A 17,940-nucleotide genomic window follows, 5' to 3' on the forward strand; every position below is an offset into this window, starting at 1 on the left:
AATTTCACAAACACTAAAGGAGATGAAAGTAGGCAGCTGAGTTAAACTTGAACAGAGTGAGGGCTGAAAATACCACATTTCAGTTTCTCATAGTAGGTGTCTCATAAGAGACGCATCATGCCAAGGAGAGCCGACACATGGCAGGGCTGACAGGGGAGTGAGGTGAATCACAGTGGGGTGAGGTCTATGGAGGATGAGCAGGTAGAGGAATGCCATCTTCCCATTCTAAGAATTTACACTGAAGGGAAGGGAAATGGTGGAGGGACGAATTTGGTGAGAACAACACTGTAAGTATAGACCAAGCATGGAAAGAAGCAATGGGAAAGGCAGGTTTGAGAGCTAGACTTCAAAGAAGATAGGCTACCCAGGGAGAGACTGTTACTGATCAGGGCTAGGCAGGGCTGTATCACAGCGGGATGGGTGAATACATCAATACGTCCTCGAAAAGAAGGAAGTCCAGAGCGTGAGCCTCAACGGTCTCGTTTCCCATCGTGTTTGGATTCCAAAGGCATCAGCTGGGATTTGAAGATGGAGCCTGAGAATCCCTAAGCAATATAAGCAAACTAGGGAGCAGAGAAAGCAACCCATAAATTAGTAACCACACCAGTCCTCAGAATGGTCGGCTTTTCTGGAGGAGTGCCTGGAAGCTTGCACAAAGAAGCTGAGAAGAGTTGGACTGACCAAGTGTTAGGAGTTGGCAGGGTTCAAATGGGGGAGAAGGGAGGGAGTTGGTTTCCAGAGCAGAATGGGAATGAGTAGCCAAGAGTGAATGAGGGATTTAAAAAAAAAAAAAAAAGGTGGCCAGCAGTATAGGTAAGTGACAGATTCGCGCAGTGCCGGGATTAGGAAGGAAAGCTCTATCAGACAGGAAAGGAGATTGAAAGTGGGAAAGCTGAAGGACACGTGGGGTTTTTAGGACGTGTTGTTATAAAGCCGAGGTTCCATTTCTGCGGAGGATCTCAGACCCAAATGCCAGAGTGGGTCAAAGAAGGAGATACTTAACAGGATGCTAAGGAGGCGCAGTTTGGGCCACGATGATGCAGAGAACGAGCATTGCTTTGCAGCTGCTCTAACACCAAGGCTTCAGATCAGGTTAGGACGATGTACTGTCAGGACAGTGGGAGGAAGAGAGGATGAGGTCATCGGGAAGGCAGAAGTGAGAAAACGGAGGCCAAGCGTGCTACCTAACTTTAGACAACTGTACTCTTAAGTAGACCATGCTCCCATTAACACAGTGCCTGGAACCCTTCACAGAAGAGTTATCAGCATTCATACAAGGTTCCCTGGAGCCAGAATGAAGTGAAGAGCAACTTCAGACTTTCCTATGACTGATGCCACCCTCAAGAGACTTTCCTCTTAGTGTATTCGAGGGAACAGTAGAGATTACTATAAGCATGTCGAAATAAAGCTCCAGAAGCTTGGTGGCAACATTAAAGGAATCCAGGCATCAAACAAGATAGGTTCAAGAATGAATCCATTTCCTGTATCTTCCTGTTCTGTTTATTTTAGATGAACCGTAGCTTGGTGCTGAAAAGACGGCTCAGCAGGCAAGAGCATATTACATGTTACAGAGGATCTGAGTTTGGTGTCTGTCACCTACATCAAGTAGCTCACAATCTCCTGTAGCTCTAGATTCAGAGAATCTGACACTCTTGTCTTGCCTCTGTGGGCACTGCACTCACAAGCAAACAAAACCCACACTCACATATATACATAATTAATAATAATAATAAAATACTTCTTAAGAAAAGAACCACATTACTCCACTGTCAGTATTCAAAGGGATCTATGATCTAAATGATGAGTATTTTCATAATAATTTTGTACTTTATAAGTATCTACAAGGATGTTCAAAACATGTTATAATACATTATTTATACATATCTACTTATATCATTCTAGATAAAATTACTTACTCTTTGGGGTTTTGCATGGTGCCTTGAAGAATAAAAAATATATAAATAAATACAGGCATTGATAGAGACACAAACTCTCCCCTTGGGTGGAATTTCTGTACCCACAGAAAGCAGAAAGATGGACAGAGGCCATCTTGCTGGAGCACGTCAGCATTACACCATACCTCTTCTGATGACTTTCGAAATGCCACATAAGTTTGCAGGACTCGTGACCTGTAGCTGATCCTTCGACCAAGTGTGTTTAATTCTTCTTCTAGCCATTTCATTTGAAAAGAAAGCAATGCCACTTCGTTGAGTCCAAGTTCATTTTTCTCTGTCATGATTTTTGCAGCTGCTTCTAATGTGTGTGCTACCTCCTGTGAAAGCAAAGCACACAGGGTCAGGAACTGACAGGGGAATCGGGAACACTCACATTTCATTACCCTTCGGCACATCCATCTATTACGGTTATTAATTGAACTTGTACTGAGAATTTCCTCAATCAAAGAAAGGTATAACTTGCAGAATTCCAAATAGGAAGGGGAAAAAAGGCACTTGAAACTGCAAACCATCTCCAATCCTTTGACTCTATCAAAAGCTGAAGGCCTCTAGTGCTTAAGGTAGAGGCATGTTGCTCTGGGGCTTAGAGAATCAAGACCAAGTAGCCGGTTTACAGTTCCTGAGCTGTGTTGTGCTGGGGCTGTAGGTTACATAACCCCTGGAGAAGCTCTTGAATTCTTCTAGCAGGCCTGGCTTACAGTGTTAGAACTCTCAGCTCCAGCCTCTAGCTCTTCCCTGCCTCTGGGGTTCTCGGGAGTTTCCAATTTTCCTAGCTACCCTAAGATTCCACCGTTGGTATTGCTGTGGAACTCTTAGCTGACTTATTACAACTCGGGCTCAGACATCAGGCCCTCAGCTCCTCAGTTTTACCACTTCTTTGCTGCTGCTGCTGCTGCTGCTGCTGCTGCTGCTGCTGCTGCTGCCTCTGCCACCAATGCTAGAAGCCCCGGTGGTCTTACCTGCTCATTGTACAATTAGCCCAGCTGTTCTACCCATGATAGAGACCACAAGTCAACTGAGATCACTCAGGAGAGGAGTTTCTGATGGCCTACTGTTGCAGCACAGGGGGCAGGGGAGGATATCGTGAAGGAGAGAAGCCCCAGACTGAGCTCACATATGGCATCGAGCAGCCTGCTGGCACAGAAGGAAAGGGGCATGGCATGTTGGTGCCTGGACTTTATTCCATCAGTGACAGCCTGGATATGTGTGCTTTCCTATTCCACCAATCACAAGTCTTCTATAAGGACCTCCTATAGGTAAGGCCTCACAAGCTTTCTGCTGAGTCACTAGGGGAGGTACTCTTCCTCCTCCTAGACCTTAGTGAGAACTGCTGTTACAGGGCTCAGAACCACCACGGGGAGGCTGGGTGGAGTGGTGTGGGGTAGATAAAGAATCCTTCTGGGAAGCTCTGGGTAGGGCCATTGGGAGGGTACCGCTCAAAAGAGGTTTTTCTGATGATGGTATAGCTGAAGCAGCGGTGTCTAGAGCACAGCGGTTCTCAACCTTCCTGATGCTGCGACCCTTTAAGACAGCTCCTTGTGTTGTGCTGACCCCAACCATGAAATTATTTGCATTGCTACTTCATGACTATAATTTTGCTATTGTTATGAACCATATGCATGATATAAATATGTGATATGCAGAATATCTGATACATGACTCCTGTGAAAGGGCTGTGTGACCCCAAGGGGGTCACAACCCACAGGTTGAGAACCACTGGTCTAGAGCAGAAGTCCGTGGCCTTAGCCACAGTCCTGATTGCTGTGTTCCTCGTAGCTGAATCTAGTTTCTTTAAGATATTCACGAAGTGCCTAGAGCAGCCAAGATTCCATGAGGACACCTTAGCCAGTAGCCAAAAGAGGGGTTGTTCAGCTGACAGCTCCCCCTTTCAAGGTAGTAGGACACAAAGGAGTGTCTGACAGCTGTCAATCAAAGACTTCAGCTGGCCTGGCCCCCAGTAGCTTAGCTTATTTGCGGGAAAGTAAACATTAAAAGGTGCTTACAGTGAAGACCTGTCATAACATTAGCATTCTTAATAGTATGTAGCAGTGCTTAACTCGTAGCTAATTGCCCTCAGGGAGAACTGGTCTCTCTGATCCCTCTCAACACACTACTTGCATGTCTATTCTGATGGTGCATAAACAAACATTACTGCCAGTCACATAAAAGTGCAACTCGTATAATTATGTGCAACACATAATGCTTGCTAATTAACTACGTTGCTGGTTCATATATTTACTACACCATGTTTTTATTGTTAAGAGTATTTTTCTACATAGGAAAAATGTGCTGTAAAAGCGTGTGCCTGCTTGTGCTGGCAGCAGCTTCAAACATGGTGGTCATGTTTCTCTACTGCGTCGAGGAACCATGTCTAGCGACTGACCTGCTCTGCCCAAGCCTGTGCAAGCGCACACCGTGATGTTCACACACAATGGCCAAATTGTGTAACGGCATGCTTGTTTCCCAGAATGTCTCCCCATCATTAAGTGATACACGACTAAGAGCCACAGAAAAGAGCCCTGCAAAATTTCCTGAGAACAAGCGAGGAATTTGAACAGAATTAAAAGGAAGTTTTCCTGCTCTCATTTGTGGTACAAGGGATACCTTCCCTAGGTGTGTTTAGACGCTTTCCAGGAACCCCACTGACTGGACAGAATTGCAATTTGCCAGCCCCGCTCTGTGACAACAGACTGCAGAATAAAGAGGAACATGGGATTTCTCCCCCCGCCCCCCACACCGGGTTCTCTCTCATGCTTCTAAAAAGGAGAATGCCTCCAGATGTGGCTTAAGCATTTAAAATGAAGATTTGTTGTTGTTCTTGTTCTAAGTCCCATTCTGGAAGGAGAGAAAGGAAAACAAGCCTGTCTGCAGTGGGGGTGCTGTTTAGAAGGAGGGTCTTCTGTACAAACCTGGAGACACAGGGCTGCTCTTGCTGATGCAGCTGAGGAAGGACAAGGCACTCACTTTTCTGAATTCTGTGGGGCAGCCTGTGGGTTTGACCCTTTCACAGGGGTCATATGTCAGATATGTCAGATATCCTGCATTTCAGAGATTTACGTCACAATTCATAACAGTAACAGAATTACAGTTATGAAATAGCAACAAAAATAATTCTGTGGTTGGGGGTCACCGCAACGCGAGGAACCATATTCAGGGTTGCAGCATCAAAGATGGCTGAAAACCGCTGCTCTAGCTGAATCACTGAATCCAAACCTCAAGAACAGGGTAGAGCAGGGCCTGAGATGCTGCCAGTAGGGGCGGGGCACTCAATGTCTGAATATGGAGGGTGAAGCAAGGATGTGGTTTTGATGTGCTTCCTTGAAGAGTACGGTGACAAGTGTCGTTTCCAGATATCACATGACTTGTTCTTGCAGAAAATCACAAATAGTCTTAGAGAAGTGTTTTCCCTGCCTGGTCTGGCACCTAGAGAAAGTTGCTAGCACCTCTTAGGCAAGGAACAGATGCCAGCAAGGGACATGAAGCCACAGTTGCGATGAGTATAAATGCACTAATAAATGGACACAAAATACATACCATTAGCTGGGTGGTAGTGGTGCACGTCTTTAATCCAAAGCACTTGGGAGGCAGAGGCAGGAGGATCTCAGTGAGTGAGTTCGAGGCCAGCCTGGTCTACAAAGCAAGTTCCAGGACAGGCAGGACTGTTACACAAAGAAACCCTGTCTCGAAAAACAAAAAACAAGCAAACAAACATAAAATGTAGATGCACATAATACTGTGTGAGTCTTTATGCCATTGTCTGTTGTGCATTAACTTAGAATTGCAGCTCTCAAGGGAGCTGGGATTAGCTCCATAACACTGGAAATTATTTTTAAATAATTATTGCATTATGGTCCTAGTAATAACTTTCATTTACCTTGGCTCGAATATCTAATTCCAGATATTTATTCAAAATCTTCTCTGACTCAGAAGGGCTGGAACCAATGTCCAATGTGTTAGAAAGAACTGGCCTGATTTCCTGAATTGACATTTCCACCTTGAGGAACAAAGAATATATTGTAGTTTTAATAATATATATTTATGTATAGGAGTGCACATATAAGGAAATATTTCATACATTACCATTGTATTTTAAATGTGTATCAATTTTGATCTAAAATAGCTTTAAATATTGAAGAATTTCATATTTTGATAATGTTCCTCTTCATATGATGCCATACTAGTAATGCATGAGAATACATTCTTTTATTAACAGCAATGACTATAAACTATCATCCATACATATCTTTTGAAGAGCTTTTCTGTATCACCTACAAAAGATGATAATGCACTTGCCAACAAACTGGCAGAGGTGAATTCACCTATAGGTTGAATGAGAGCAATTTGCTGGCACATCTAAGCAGGCATTCTAAGTAGAGTTGTTAGGATACCCTCTGGGCTGTTGGACTTAAGGCTGAAGAGCTTTGGGAAACACCTTGTCCAGATGATAGGGAAAGTGGGACCTGCTTGAATTATTTCGCTGTTGAACTGAGGGAATTGTGATTTGATCTTTGACTCACAAGAACTAAAGGCTAAGTTGACCCTGGAAGGGCTTCATTCCACTCAAGTGACTTGCTGCCTCTCTTTGCTTTCTGTAGAATGCACTCTCTCCATAGCTAGTAAGATAAGAAGCAACATTTGTTTAAATTCCTGCTGTGATTTCTGCCATTTCTGAATTAGCTTGACTCTCGAGCTATAGAAAATGAAACACCACAGCTGCCTCTGTGCTCAAACTCTCCCTGGACCTAGGCAACAGGACAGGTTCACATTCCCAAGCTACTGGGTCAATAATAAATGGGGAAGTGATGTAATAGATGTTATAGAATGCCAGGTTCTGTGAAGTCTGTTAACTCTACTTCTAGACATCCAAGTATATGAGTTCATTGCACCAAATGAAAAGATCATTGAACATATGAGACCCAGCCTCTGCAGCAAGGCTCACAACCATTGTGTCACCAGTGGACAGGAAATCAAATGTTTCCATGGAAAGTTACTGTATCACTCTGCAGAAAGGATTTTCCCATGAATGCTTTTATGTGGATGACTGTGTCTCCTGCTTTGGTTTTGTTCAATTAGTATAATAATGACAGCTTTTTCCCCAGAAACACAGAACCCATAATTATTGGTCACTATTTGTCTGTCTGAAGTCCTCCTGTTCAATTGTGCCATGATAATGACAACTAGTATGGGACTGTACCTAGAGTCATGCAAACCAATTATAGGACCTAATGTGTAATATAAAGGAAGTCTAAGGAGACACCCCACCCTCCCACTGTGCTCACAGATGACAGCTTAACACCATCCATGAGCACCAAATAAAAAGTTTACATTCGATTTTATGAAACTACCTTCCTTAGGTAGTCTTCCACGGATGCTGCTAATTGCTGTTTCTTAAGAGCCAATTCCTTGTGCGCTGTACACTGTTCGCTGAGATGATCCACTCGTTTCTGAATACATTCCATCATCGCATGGATACCTGTCACATTAGAGCTGAATGAAACAAGCCAGCTGTTAGTTCACTTGACCTTGACATAGAAGCCCTGACAAGAGGGAACATTTGAAAGCAGATATGCTCTTTCATGTGCAGTAGGAGTTGGTCCACGCTACTGCTTCAGGATAACGGCAGTTAGGTAGTTATCATCCTAGGGTAGCAGGCAGCAAAGCCGGAGTATGTTCCCTTGTTTTAAGTCAGTCAGTCCCAAGGGAAGGATGAATTATGGCTTCTGTGACAGGTTTAATCTCTTCTAAAGGTTTACTTTTTAATATTTCTGTAAGATACTTGGAGACTCTTATGGCAAATGGCACAGAATGTTTACCAAGTTTTCCTGGGGGTATCATTTAAAAGCTTCATTTATTTCAAGATGCTCTTTGAATAGGAATGTGAATCAGCCAATTAACAGAGCATTTGCTAACCCAATAGGGTAAAATATTTATATATTTTGTTCTCAGTGGTTATGAATGCTCAAGGCTATATTCACTAGATAAAAACCTAGTTATCACTAGCAATTAGGTATCAAATACGCTCATCCATATTTGATGCCTCACATTATCATTTTTCTCACTTGTGTTGACCTATGAGAGGAAGGTGACAGGAGGGCTCACAAAATGACATGCCTTTCAAACCAGCTTTGAGCTGGACTCCAATTGCTTCCATCTGTCACAGGCTTCCTCACCATTTCCAAAATCAGCACGTTCACAATGAAAGACTACTATAGACAGAGTGAACGCTTCGGGATTGTTCAGTCTATTCCTAGCACAGTGCCTTACCTACTACTATCTTAGACATATCTTTAATTTCCCTCCACTCATTTTCCTTCAAGTTCTAGCAAAGGTTAGCATGATAACTCTTTAATTATCCTGAGAGGTTTTTTGGGGGGAAGGGGGTCTGGGAGTATTTTTGTGTTTGTTTGCTTGGTTTTTTGTTTTTTGTTTTTTTTTAGATCTTGGAGCTAGGTACAGATTTCAGGAATTTGACCTCAATAATTAATTTATGAATCAGTAAAAATAAATTAAATTAGTAATAAAATAAGGACAAGATCAGAAATGACCTAGGAGTACAGTAATATCACTAGGATGATTATAAGGGTGCTTCTGAAGTGAGGCACACTTGGATGTGTCTTGTAGGTACATCAAAGGTCCCAGATGAGCATAACTGTGAAATATAATATGAAGCCACTATGCAAAATATTGTTCCTGGTATATAATGTCCCAGAAACATTTAGAACAATTAGTTTTATATATAAGTACTCATAATCAGTGAAGAAAATAAAGACATCAAGAGATTTTTAGAAATAATTCTTACTGACAGAAACCCACGCATTCTGAAAAAACTGTATCCTGGCAATATGACATTATTTTGACTAAGATTTAGGCTAAGGGGTGATGTGCTAAGAAGGTCTTGAAAGTCCAGTTGTCCTATGAGCAACACGTTCCGAGTTTTCAATAGCATATTGAAATCTAGAGTGGGAGAGATCAAGGGACTGTGTAGCGCTATGGAAAAGCATGGAGGGAAGGCTAATGGAAGGGAGAGGTAGACACAGAGAGAGGAGAGAGTGAGAAGTGGCAGAAAACGCCACTTGCAAGTTATTGGTAAAATTTAGAAATGTAAAATAGAATTTGAAAAAGAACTGTGTCAACCAAGATGAAGGCTGCTGACTTCTACTTCTGGGTCACCATGTGGCTCCTCACCTTCAACTCCAACATGCACCCTACATCCATTACAGTTAGACACTTTTTACAAATTTTGAATAGGCTACTCCCTGGGGTACAGCAGTCATCAGTAAACAAGTCCAGCAAAGAAGGATACTATTCACACTGCTCTTTGGTTCCCAACCAGCTCTGTGTGTGTGTGCGTGTGTGCGTGTGTGCGTGTGTGTGTGTGTGTGTGTGTGTGTGTGCATGTGTGTAATGTATGTGTGTGTATATTTGTGTTTGTGGGTTTTTTGTGTATGTTGCATGGTGGATACCAGTTTACAAACATGTGGAGGTTAGAGGTCAACATTGAGTGTCTTCCTCAAGTGCTCTTCACCTTGTTTTAATTTTTTTTCAATAATTTGTCCAGTCACAGAATGGCAGAAACAATATTTGAACATTTGAACCTGGATGTCTGATCTTGTAGTTGATTCTTTTTTTTTTAACTGTCTCCTTGAACTTTTTCTGAGTGTGTAACACATGGCATAGTGTTTCCCCCGACTTTCTTCTGTTGACTGCTGCTGACTTGCATACAAATAGACTGGTTGGCAAGCTTCCTTTGAAATTGGTTGCTTTCTCTAGCTAAAAGCCTTGTCTGCATGTAGTCTGAAAAATGGTCACTAGAGGGACATACTATCTTGTTCAAATTGTATACCCTGAAGGTCCTTCCAGCACAGAGAACACAAAACAAGAAAACAAAACCAAATCAAGCATCGCTACCATAAAAATATCACCTTTTGCAAAACCATAATTTTAATTTTGATGAACCATAACTAATAAAATAGGATCTGTCTGTTTCTGACTCTGTTTTTCAATCACCTAGGAGATTCTCATTTTGTGATCATCGGTTTCTTATCAGGCACTGTATCTCTTACTCTGTAAATTCTTTAAGAAGAAGAGCTGGTGGCATACTTACTCCTATAATCCTTGTAGCCTTGAGCTCACAGTCTTCTAATAACAGAAGATTAATGCATTGCTTTTTTAAAGTTCGAGACAGAGTTCCAGCTATCTGAGCCTGGCCTCAATCTTTCTATGCAGCCTGGGGACCTTGAACTCTTGATCCTCCAGCCTCTATCTCCTCAGTGCTGGGATTATAGGCACATGCCACCACAGTTGGTTTATGGGATGCATGGGATCAAACTCAGAAGCAGAACCTAATTGTTAGTTTGCTAACTGGACACGGTGTCAAGCTGCCTTCTAAACACTTAGGTTTATATTCACAGATCAGTGCTGCTCTTAGCTCCCCCCCCCCAGCATCATCTTCCCTTTGCAGTGGGCAGTAGTTAACGTAAAGACTCCCAAGTGGTCCAAGGACAAAGACTGGGTGACTGTGGAGTGATTGACCCTAAATGGGATGTCACCCTCCCTAAAGCTCAAAGAACATAAATGGAACAGAAGGAACGTAAGAGCAAGAGGATGGAGAGGGGAACTGTAAAACAGTGTCTTCAGGGCCTGACAGGGCTGTGGCACTCATAAACTCCCTCCATGTAGCTCTGATTACCTGCATAAAACCTACGTAAGATTCAGCCATCATGCAAGTCATAGAGGGCTTATGAGGCCTCCCCTCTCACTGAGGGATTATGCATATTTTCAGGGTTCTGGGGAAGGTATTGTCATTTTCTTCAGTAGTATAGCTTCTAATAAGTGGCCCATGATCCAGTAAATTACTCCCTACTAATGCTCATAATTATATCCAGTGGGTCACATGAAAAAATCCAAGTAGGATGGAGAGGGGGAAAGGGATCTTACCCGGAGGGGAAGGGAGATGAGAGAGGGGAATGATGGCAAAAGTGAGCAAAATTCAATATAAAATGTATGAAATTGTCAAAGGATACAACATTTTCAAAAAGGAAAAAAATCAAGATATTCTGAAATCAGAATTCTTCAAATGTCACAATAATAGCATCCCATAGCCTATGAATAAATGATTGCACTTCTGTCCATTTGCAGACATTGTAGGCTGTCTAAGACGCCTAGTTTCTTTCCTGGTGTGTGTGTGTGTGTGTGTGTGTGTGTGTGTGTGTGTGTGTGTGTGAGCACTTACAGTTGGGTTCAAGCAATTTTAACATGGATAGTTTGATTCAATAGACACTTCCCTCCCCTAATAAAGTTTTATGAGGACAATCTGAGTCACCTTGCTCCAATGAGAATTATTGCCCACTCTGCCCTGCTCCTGTCTGCAGCGTAGACTCAGTCCTTAGCTGGAGAAGTTACCAGCTGCCCTGCTTACCCAAGTCAGTCCCCTTTTCCTTCTCTCTCTGTCCTCAAAAGGCCACCTCCCTCTGACTGGGTGCTAATCTCTTTCATTTCTCATCCCCAATAGGAATATAATGATAGTATCTATCCCATTCCTAATCCTAGGGCTACCCGCCCTCTTTAGGCTTCCTTAATGAGACCCTGATTGGTAGATTACAACCAGCCCAGATGCCATCATTTTCATTTAGAACCTTCCATGTTGATTCTTATTTGCAGTCCTTTAAAACATGGACAGCATGCACACTGGCAATTTTTTTCAGTGCCTTAATAGTAATTGGCTTGATCAAAGGAAAACTATGATTCCCCAATCTGCTAGCCATTCTCACATGACTTGAAAATAAATGAAAAGAATTTTGTCATTCACAAGGAACAAGTGGGCCGGGCGTTGGTGGCACACGCCTTTAATCCCAGCACTTGGGAGGCAGAGCCAGGCGGATCTCTGTGAGTTCGAGGCCAGCCTGGGCTACCAAGTGAGTTCCAGGAAAGGCGCAAAGCTACACAGAGAAACCCTGTCTCAAAAAACCAAAAAAAAAAAAAAAAAAAAAAAAAAAACAAGGAACAAGTGTTATTCCATTACCATCGTGTTCAAACAATGGTGGGACAAGAATTGACGGTGACTAAAAGAACCTGACTGAAGCAAACCATGATGCCCGGTTTCTCCATCCCCACTCTAAAGCACACCATCCCGTGCAGCTGATGGAGAAGGGAGAGGGATGACCAACCGGCTAATGATCTGTGGCCCAGGATCACATTGGAAAGATTGATTGACCTTTCAGTTTTCTCTGTGAGAATGGATTTGTTGGCGCCTGTCAGCAGTGTGAGCGTGAGGCACGTCAGATTATTCCTGAGGTTGACTTTGGCGTTCCAATATCACAGATGCTCAGGCATGTCAGATTGAGAAGGCTTCTTCAGACATTTGTTAGAAGCTCCATCATGGGGGCATTTTAGCCTTTACTCATTAAGTCAATCGAGGGGAAGAGGGAATAAATGCTTGTTTGTTTGTTTCTTTTTTTTTTTTCAGAAAGGAAAGACATATTGACTTCTGCTCCCAGAATAGACTACTCTGTTTACTGTAGGGAAGCAGTCACCCTATCTTTGCATCTGTCACAGTGGAGACTGGGGGAGGGGAGCAAATCCCCAAGTTAATGCATTCTAATGATTCATGCCAGAGCATGGCAAGTTGCTTTCAACCCTTTCATAAATTACTATTGGCAGCCCATCTGGATTAAGAGCTGAACCAGATGGTGAGCACTTGACGGCTTACTCTGTCTCAGCAGACAGGATCAGCTGACCGGAATTTTCCTTCCGTTTATGGCAAATGACACTTGGAGATGGGGCGGGGTGGGGAGGGTCTCCTATCTAGCTTGCTGCTCCCTTTACTGAGACCTGAACAGCATCCTTTCTTGTTTGTGACTATCTTTATTTGGGGGAAGACAAGCACTATGTCTATTTTTCATCCCTGCTTTGAAAAAGTGCTGATTGCACTGCAAATGTGAAAAGCATGTTTTTACATATTTTTGCTGATTTGTTATATATTTTGATACTTTTCTCTACAAAACATATAATAAACACAAATATTTTGTAGGTACATAGTGTTAAATACATAGAAAGTAAGAAAGTAAACAGTAAATGAGGCTGGAGTCACAGGACTCCTGAGTTCTGGTCCAGATGGATGAAAGATTCATTCCTCTAAGACCATAGGGACCAACATATGTGTGCCATGAAAAGAATGCCATAGCTGGGATTCTACATGAACTCAGACATGGAGATGATATTATTTCTATTTACAAAAGGAGGTTGAAAAATATTGTGCCCACAGCCACAGGGCCATGGAGTCAGACAGAGTAGGACAGTCAGGAATTTCACCAACCATCTGCTAGCTTCCTGGTTATCCTTCTGAGAGCCATAAATCCTCCAAGAGAGAGCAAAGCAACCAAATGGCCAGCGAACAAATCCCATCACACTGGTAAGAGTGTGACCATTTTCCAAACGAGCAAGGCTAAGACCCTCAGCCATCAACAGAGAAATGCACTCCAGTTCAAATGAAGTCACCTGAAAATAAACACACCTGAAGCCAAGAGAGGTAAAGGGAAAACCAACCCTCAAAATGAAAGATCAGGAGGTCCTGTAACACGCTAGCCCCGCCCCTAGATAAGGATCTCTCTGCAGTCAGTGGCTGTGGAGAGAGGAGACTATGTTTTCTTCAGGGGTAAGCCCTCTCCTAGGGAATCCAATCTCAAGTGGCATCCCTAAATATATGTACATATGAATAACACTGAATGGAGTCAGTAGGTTGTTTGTATGAATGTCTGTCTGTATGCATGTGTATGCATATATGTATATATTAATAACAATTATAAAGGAGGTCATGAGCTTGATAGGCAGTGGTGGTGGTCCAAGGAAGGAGCTGGGGGGATAGAATGTTTGGAGAGGATGTAGATACAGTACTAATGCAAAAAAATTCTCAAAAAAAAATTAAATTTAAGGAAACTCCAAAACAAAAGTACTCAGAAATAAAACAAAATGGGATACAGAAGAATTAATCAGATATCCCAGAAATGGGAATAACGGTTATTAGAACTAAGAAAAATCACTGAATGGAAACAAACGGGGAGCTAACAAAAGAGAAAGGCAGCCGGAGGGACCACGGGAACACAATACAGAGTAGCAAAGGAAGAGGAGAGGTGAAGACAGTCCTGGAGACAGACTGAAGGACTCCCACAGCCTTCAGGAGGCACGGGGTGGGGTGGGGGACCAAGAATCACATGAAAGCAATACTCAAAAGGAGGATTGTTGACATTTCTTATAACTCATGATGGGCTTAACAAAATGGCACAGCAAGAGATAAACAGAGAAACACACATATTTGAGATCACTGGGAAAATATCAAGCTGCATTTTTATGTTTCTCTTTCCAGTAAGTTTTCATTTTGTATTTCCCCCACCAACACATAGTTAGTAGTACCCCATGCATTCAATCTGGAGTCTACTTTTTACCTATTTATATGACTCTATCATTACAAAGGCTTCACAAAATTCATTTTCATATGGGTTGAGAATGTTCTCTGACATATTTTTTTTTTAAAGATTTATTTATTAGGTATACAGCATGTATGACTGCAGGCCAGAAGAGGGCACCAGATCTCATTACAGATGGTTGTGAGCCACCATGTGGTTGCTGGGTATTGAACTCTGGACCTCTGGAAGAGCAGTCAGTGCTCTTAACCTCTGAGCCACTGACATATTTGTCCCGACCCTGGCCAAACGCTTTTCTACTTAAGGGAAATACTGGGGTTACCTTCGGGTTGCCATTATTCTGACCAGCACTGTGCTGAGCACCTCATTCCTAAGCGTGTCTACTCACATCCCCTTCTCCATCTCTTCTCCCTAAATCCCCAAAGCTGAGAGAACCCCTCCTCAGCCAAGCAGGGAAGAGCTTTCAACCTCTCAAGTCAGCCTTCCTCTGCTGTCTCTGCTCTCTCCAAGCCAAGGGACTCAGGCAACTTCCCATCACATCAGCAGCCTCATAAGAAAGTCAATTCACCTTAGAGTGACTGACATAGATATTTTATTAAAAAAATAAATTGATAGATACTCCTTTAAGGCAAGTCCTATAAGCTTTGTGATTTACTCCATACTAAGAGTTTCAGGATGAAAAAAAAAAAAAAAGCCATAAACCTTAACGGTGTTTATTAAGTGTTAACAGGTTGAGACTGCAAAGATGCCATTTACTCAACATTTAAAATTAACAGCTTATTATAGACATGGGGATATTTGAAAATCAGCTAAGTTCAAATTGTCATAAGAACTCAATTTTGTAATTTCCCAAATTTTAGTATCTGACATTTACCACCTAAATCTATCATCAAACTCCATTAAAACCAGTTAATTTGTTTGTTTGTTTGTTTTTTTTGAGACAGAGTTTCTCAGTGTAGCCCTAGCTAGCCTGGAACTTGCTCTGTAGACCAGGCTGGCCTCGAAATCAGAGAGATCCACCTGCCTCTGCCTCCTGAGTGCTGGGATTAAAGGCGTGCACCACCACATCCAGCCCCAAATAAGTTATTCTTAAATTCTGAAGTGTTTGATGGAACTGTTGCAGAAGTCAATCACAAACAAATCTGTTCGGCAAAAGAACACGGTCCCTATTTTCTTGGAGGGCTGGCACTGCTTTGTTTTCCGTTTAAGGTTAGAACAACACATTGTTACTACGACGTGGCTTTTCTCTAATGTCATGCCTGCTCCTGAATAGTTCAAGCTACCTACTATGTGAATGTCAAGAAAGGACACTGAGGGTTCCTAGGTGGCTTCTCTTCCTGTGACGGCAGCGATACAGACACAGGCGAAAGGACAAGGGGTAATCGGAGCAGCAGGGTGAGACGGGAACAAAGGAGAAGATTCGAGAAATGCAAAGGGATACACGGTATTACATGACAGCTGGTCACTCTGGGCATCTTGGCCTGAAGATAAACTCTTCCCCGTGGTTCCTCCCACTTTTACTCCTCCACTCAGCCCACTCTGGTCTCTGTTCAGAAGTATGTCTGTCTTCTCTGAAGTACTGTGTACAAAGGCCTCCTCCCCAAGGGTCCCTTTTTACTAAAACACATACACTTCATACGTATCTTCTCGACTGGATGCCAATATGTTCTTGAAGTCATAGCTATTTTCCATATGTTCAATAATGTTTTAAACAAATCCAAAGAAACCTACAGGAAAGGCGAAGCCTGACTTGAAGCGAGCAAGACAGATGAAATTCCTCTAGAACATACTAGAATAAAAGAGAGTCCGGGACAGTGAGGCGACCAGGCTCCTTGCCATCAGTGCGAGTTGAATCAAAAGAGGAGAGAGACCAATAGCTAGCAATCCAATGGAACAATTCAGACAAGCAAGCCGGCCCTCCACCTCCTCCTGCAGTGGGACACATTCTACAGCAAGATGTGAACTTCTCTGGGCCCAGGTCCTATTCCACAAAACAGGGGTAATTATGGGTCAGTGCACACCCTGGAGGGTGACCATTAAATCCATCAGGTACGATGTAAAGGATAGTATTCTCCATGGTTACTAGAGCCTGTCAACATGGTTCCACTCAACTCTCCTCCTCTTGTCTACCTCTCCTTCAGCCACACTGCCCTTTCTGATTCAGCACTGTTGGTCTTTGTTGGGGCCACTTACCTCCCAGGGAATCATGGGAGCTCTTCTTAGCCAGTCCTCCCTTGACCCCAGAGCCTGAAACAGTCCCTGCCACACAGTCCCTCTGTATCACATTCCACACCGTACCTCCTGCTACAAAGGGACATCTCACTTAGAGACTGATTTGTTGTGTGGCTCTTCCCACCAGAATACAAACTGCATGACATTAGATTACCTGCTTAACAAAACACTGAACATGATTTGGGAATGAACAAGTGAATGAAAGGGATAAATTCTGCCCGAAGTTCATTAACATCTGTAGTACCAACTGAGGCACTGATAGCCAATGGAAACAAAAACTGTGGGAAGAATAAGCATAATCCTGATTAACTCTTACTTTCCTCCCATTCTGGAAAATATGAAGAATGAAGGATTTATAGGAAGGAAGTCACATGCACTGGATTGGAGCAGTTAATAATAAAGTTACACAGATGCAAAATATTCAGCTAAGATGCAACCAATATGTTTAACTATGATAAGATAGAACAAAAAAATGGTACCCTCTTTCAAGCAGGGATAGAAACTGAGCTAATAGAAGCTCACATATAACTCCTAAATGAAATTTTAACAAGGAGGAAAGGCAAATGAATATTTCAGAAGGTAGCCTGGTCCCCCTGTGTGCTTTATGTTTTGAGCTCTGAAGTTGGAGCTGCACTTAGAGAAGGAGATAGAGATCCTTTGCTTTTAGACATCACTGTCACTTAAACTTCAGACCGAGCACTTCCAAACACCCAAGCTTCCTGTGGCTTAATACCAAATAATGTGTGGTAGCAGGCCACCTTTGGTTAAGAATGATGTCAATTAAAGCCTAGGAGGAGATGAAGGGGACCAGAAGCCAAGGGCTTTTGGCCTGGCTGTGAGTCTAAATTTGGCTATTTATCACATTCTATTATAGGTAACTTGTATCATAACTGCGTGCAAAGGAATGCATGAAAATATCATAATACAATGTGCCTTGATCATGTGACAGATGTTACCATCTGAAGAGATAAAAGCCACTCAATGATCAGAATTATCATTAGACTGTAGGTTAGATTTAGAAGAAGTGAGGAAATGTGACCATTACTACTATTCATTCTGTGAGGCTGCTTGGCGTTCAAACCTATTTGATTCCAGGATGAAAAAACAGTATGAATCTGTTCCTCATTCTTTATAGAATAACAATGACAAATGTCTCAGTTTACCCAGAACGCTTTATTTCAGATAAATATTGCCAGGTCCAAAAGAAACTCAGGACGAATGGCCAACAGAGGTATCTGTTAGTGTACTAAAGTACATGCTGACCTCCAGACTCACTCAGTACCCGTGGCTCCTCTCAACTCCTCTCACCTGTTCCCTACCCTTCCAGCTCCTGG

General features: G+C 42.6%; 1 protein-coding gene across 4 annotated transcripts in view; it reads right to left on the minus strand.

Moving 5' to 3' along the window:
* The window catches only part of Ccdc141 (coiled-coil domain containing 141), a 157,561-nt gene that overhangs the window by 43,340 nt on the left and 96,281 nt on the right, over positions 1 to 17,940 (minus strand). For all 4 annotated transcript variants that reach the window (XM_059260768.1, XM_059260767.1, XM_059260770.1 and 1 more), the window contains exons 9-11: positions 7,301 to 7,442; positions 5,830 to 5,949; positions 2,081 to 2,272 (exon numbers count right to left, since the gene is read on the minus strand). In XM_059260768.1, coding sequence (XP_059116751.1) covers positions 2,081 to 2,272; positions 5,830 to 5,949; positions 7,301 to 7,442 — 454 coding nt within the window. The remainder of the gene's footprint in view (positions 1 to 2,080; positions 2,273 to 5,829; positions 5,950 to 7,300; positions 7,443 to 17,940) is intronic.

The sequence above is a fragment of the Peromyscus eremicus genome, chromosome 4 (assembly GCF_949786415.1).
Source record: "Peromyscus eremicus chromosome 4, PerEre_H2_v1, whole genome shotgun sequence".
Classification (NCBI taxonomy): Eukaryota; Metazoa; Chordata; class Mammalia; order Rodentia; family Cricetidae; genus Peromyscus; species Peromyscus eremicus.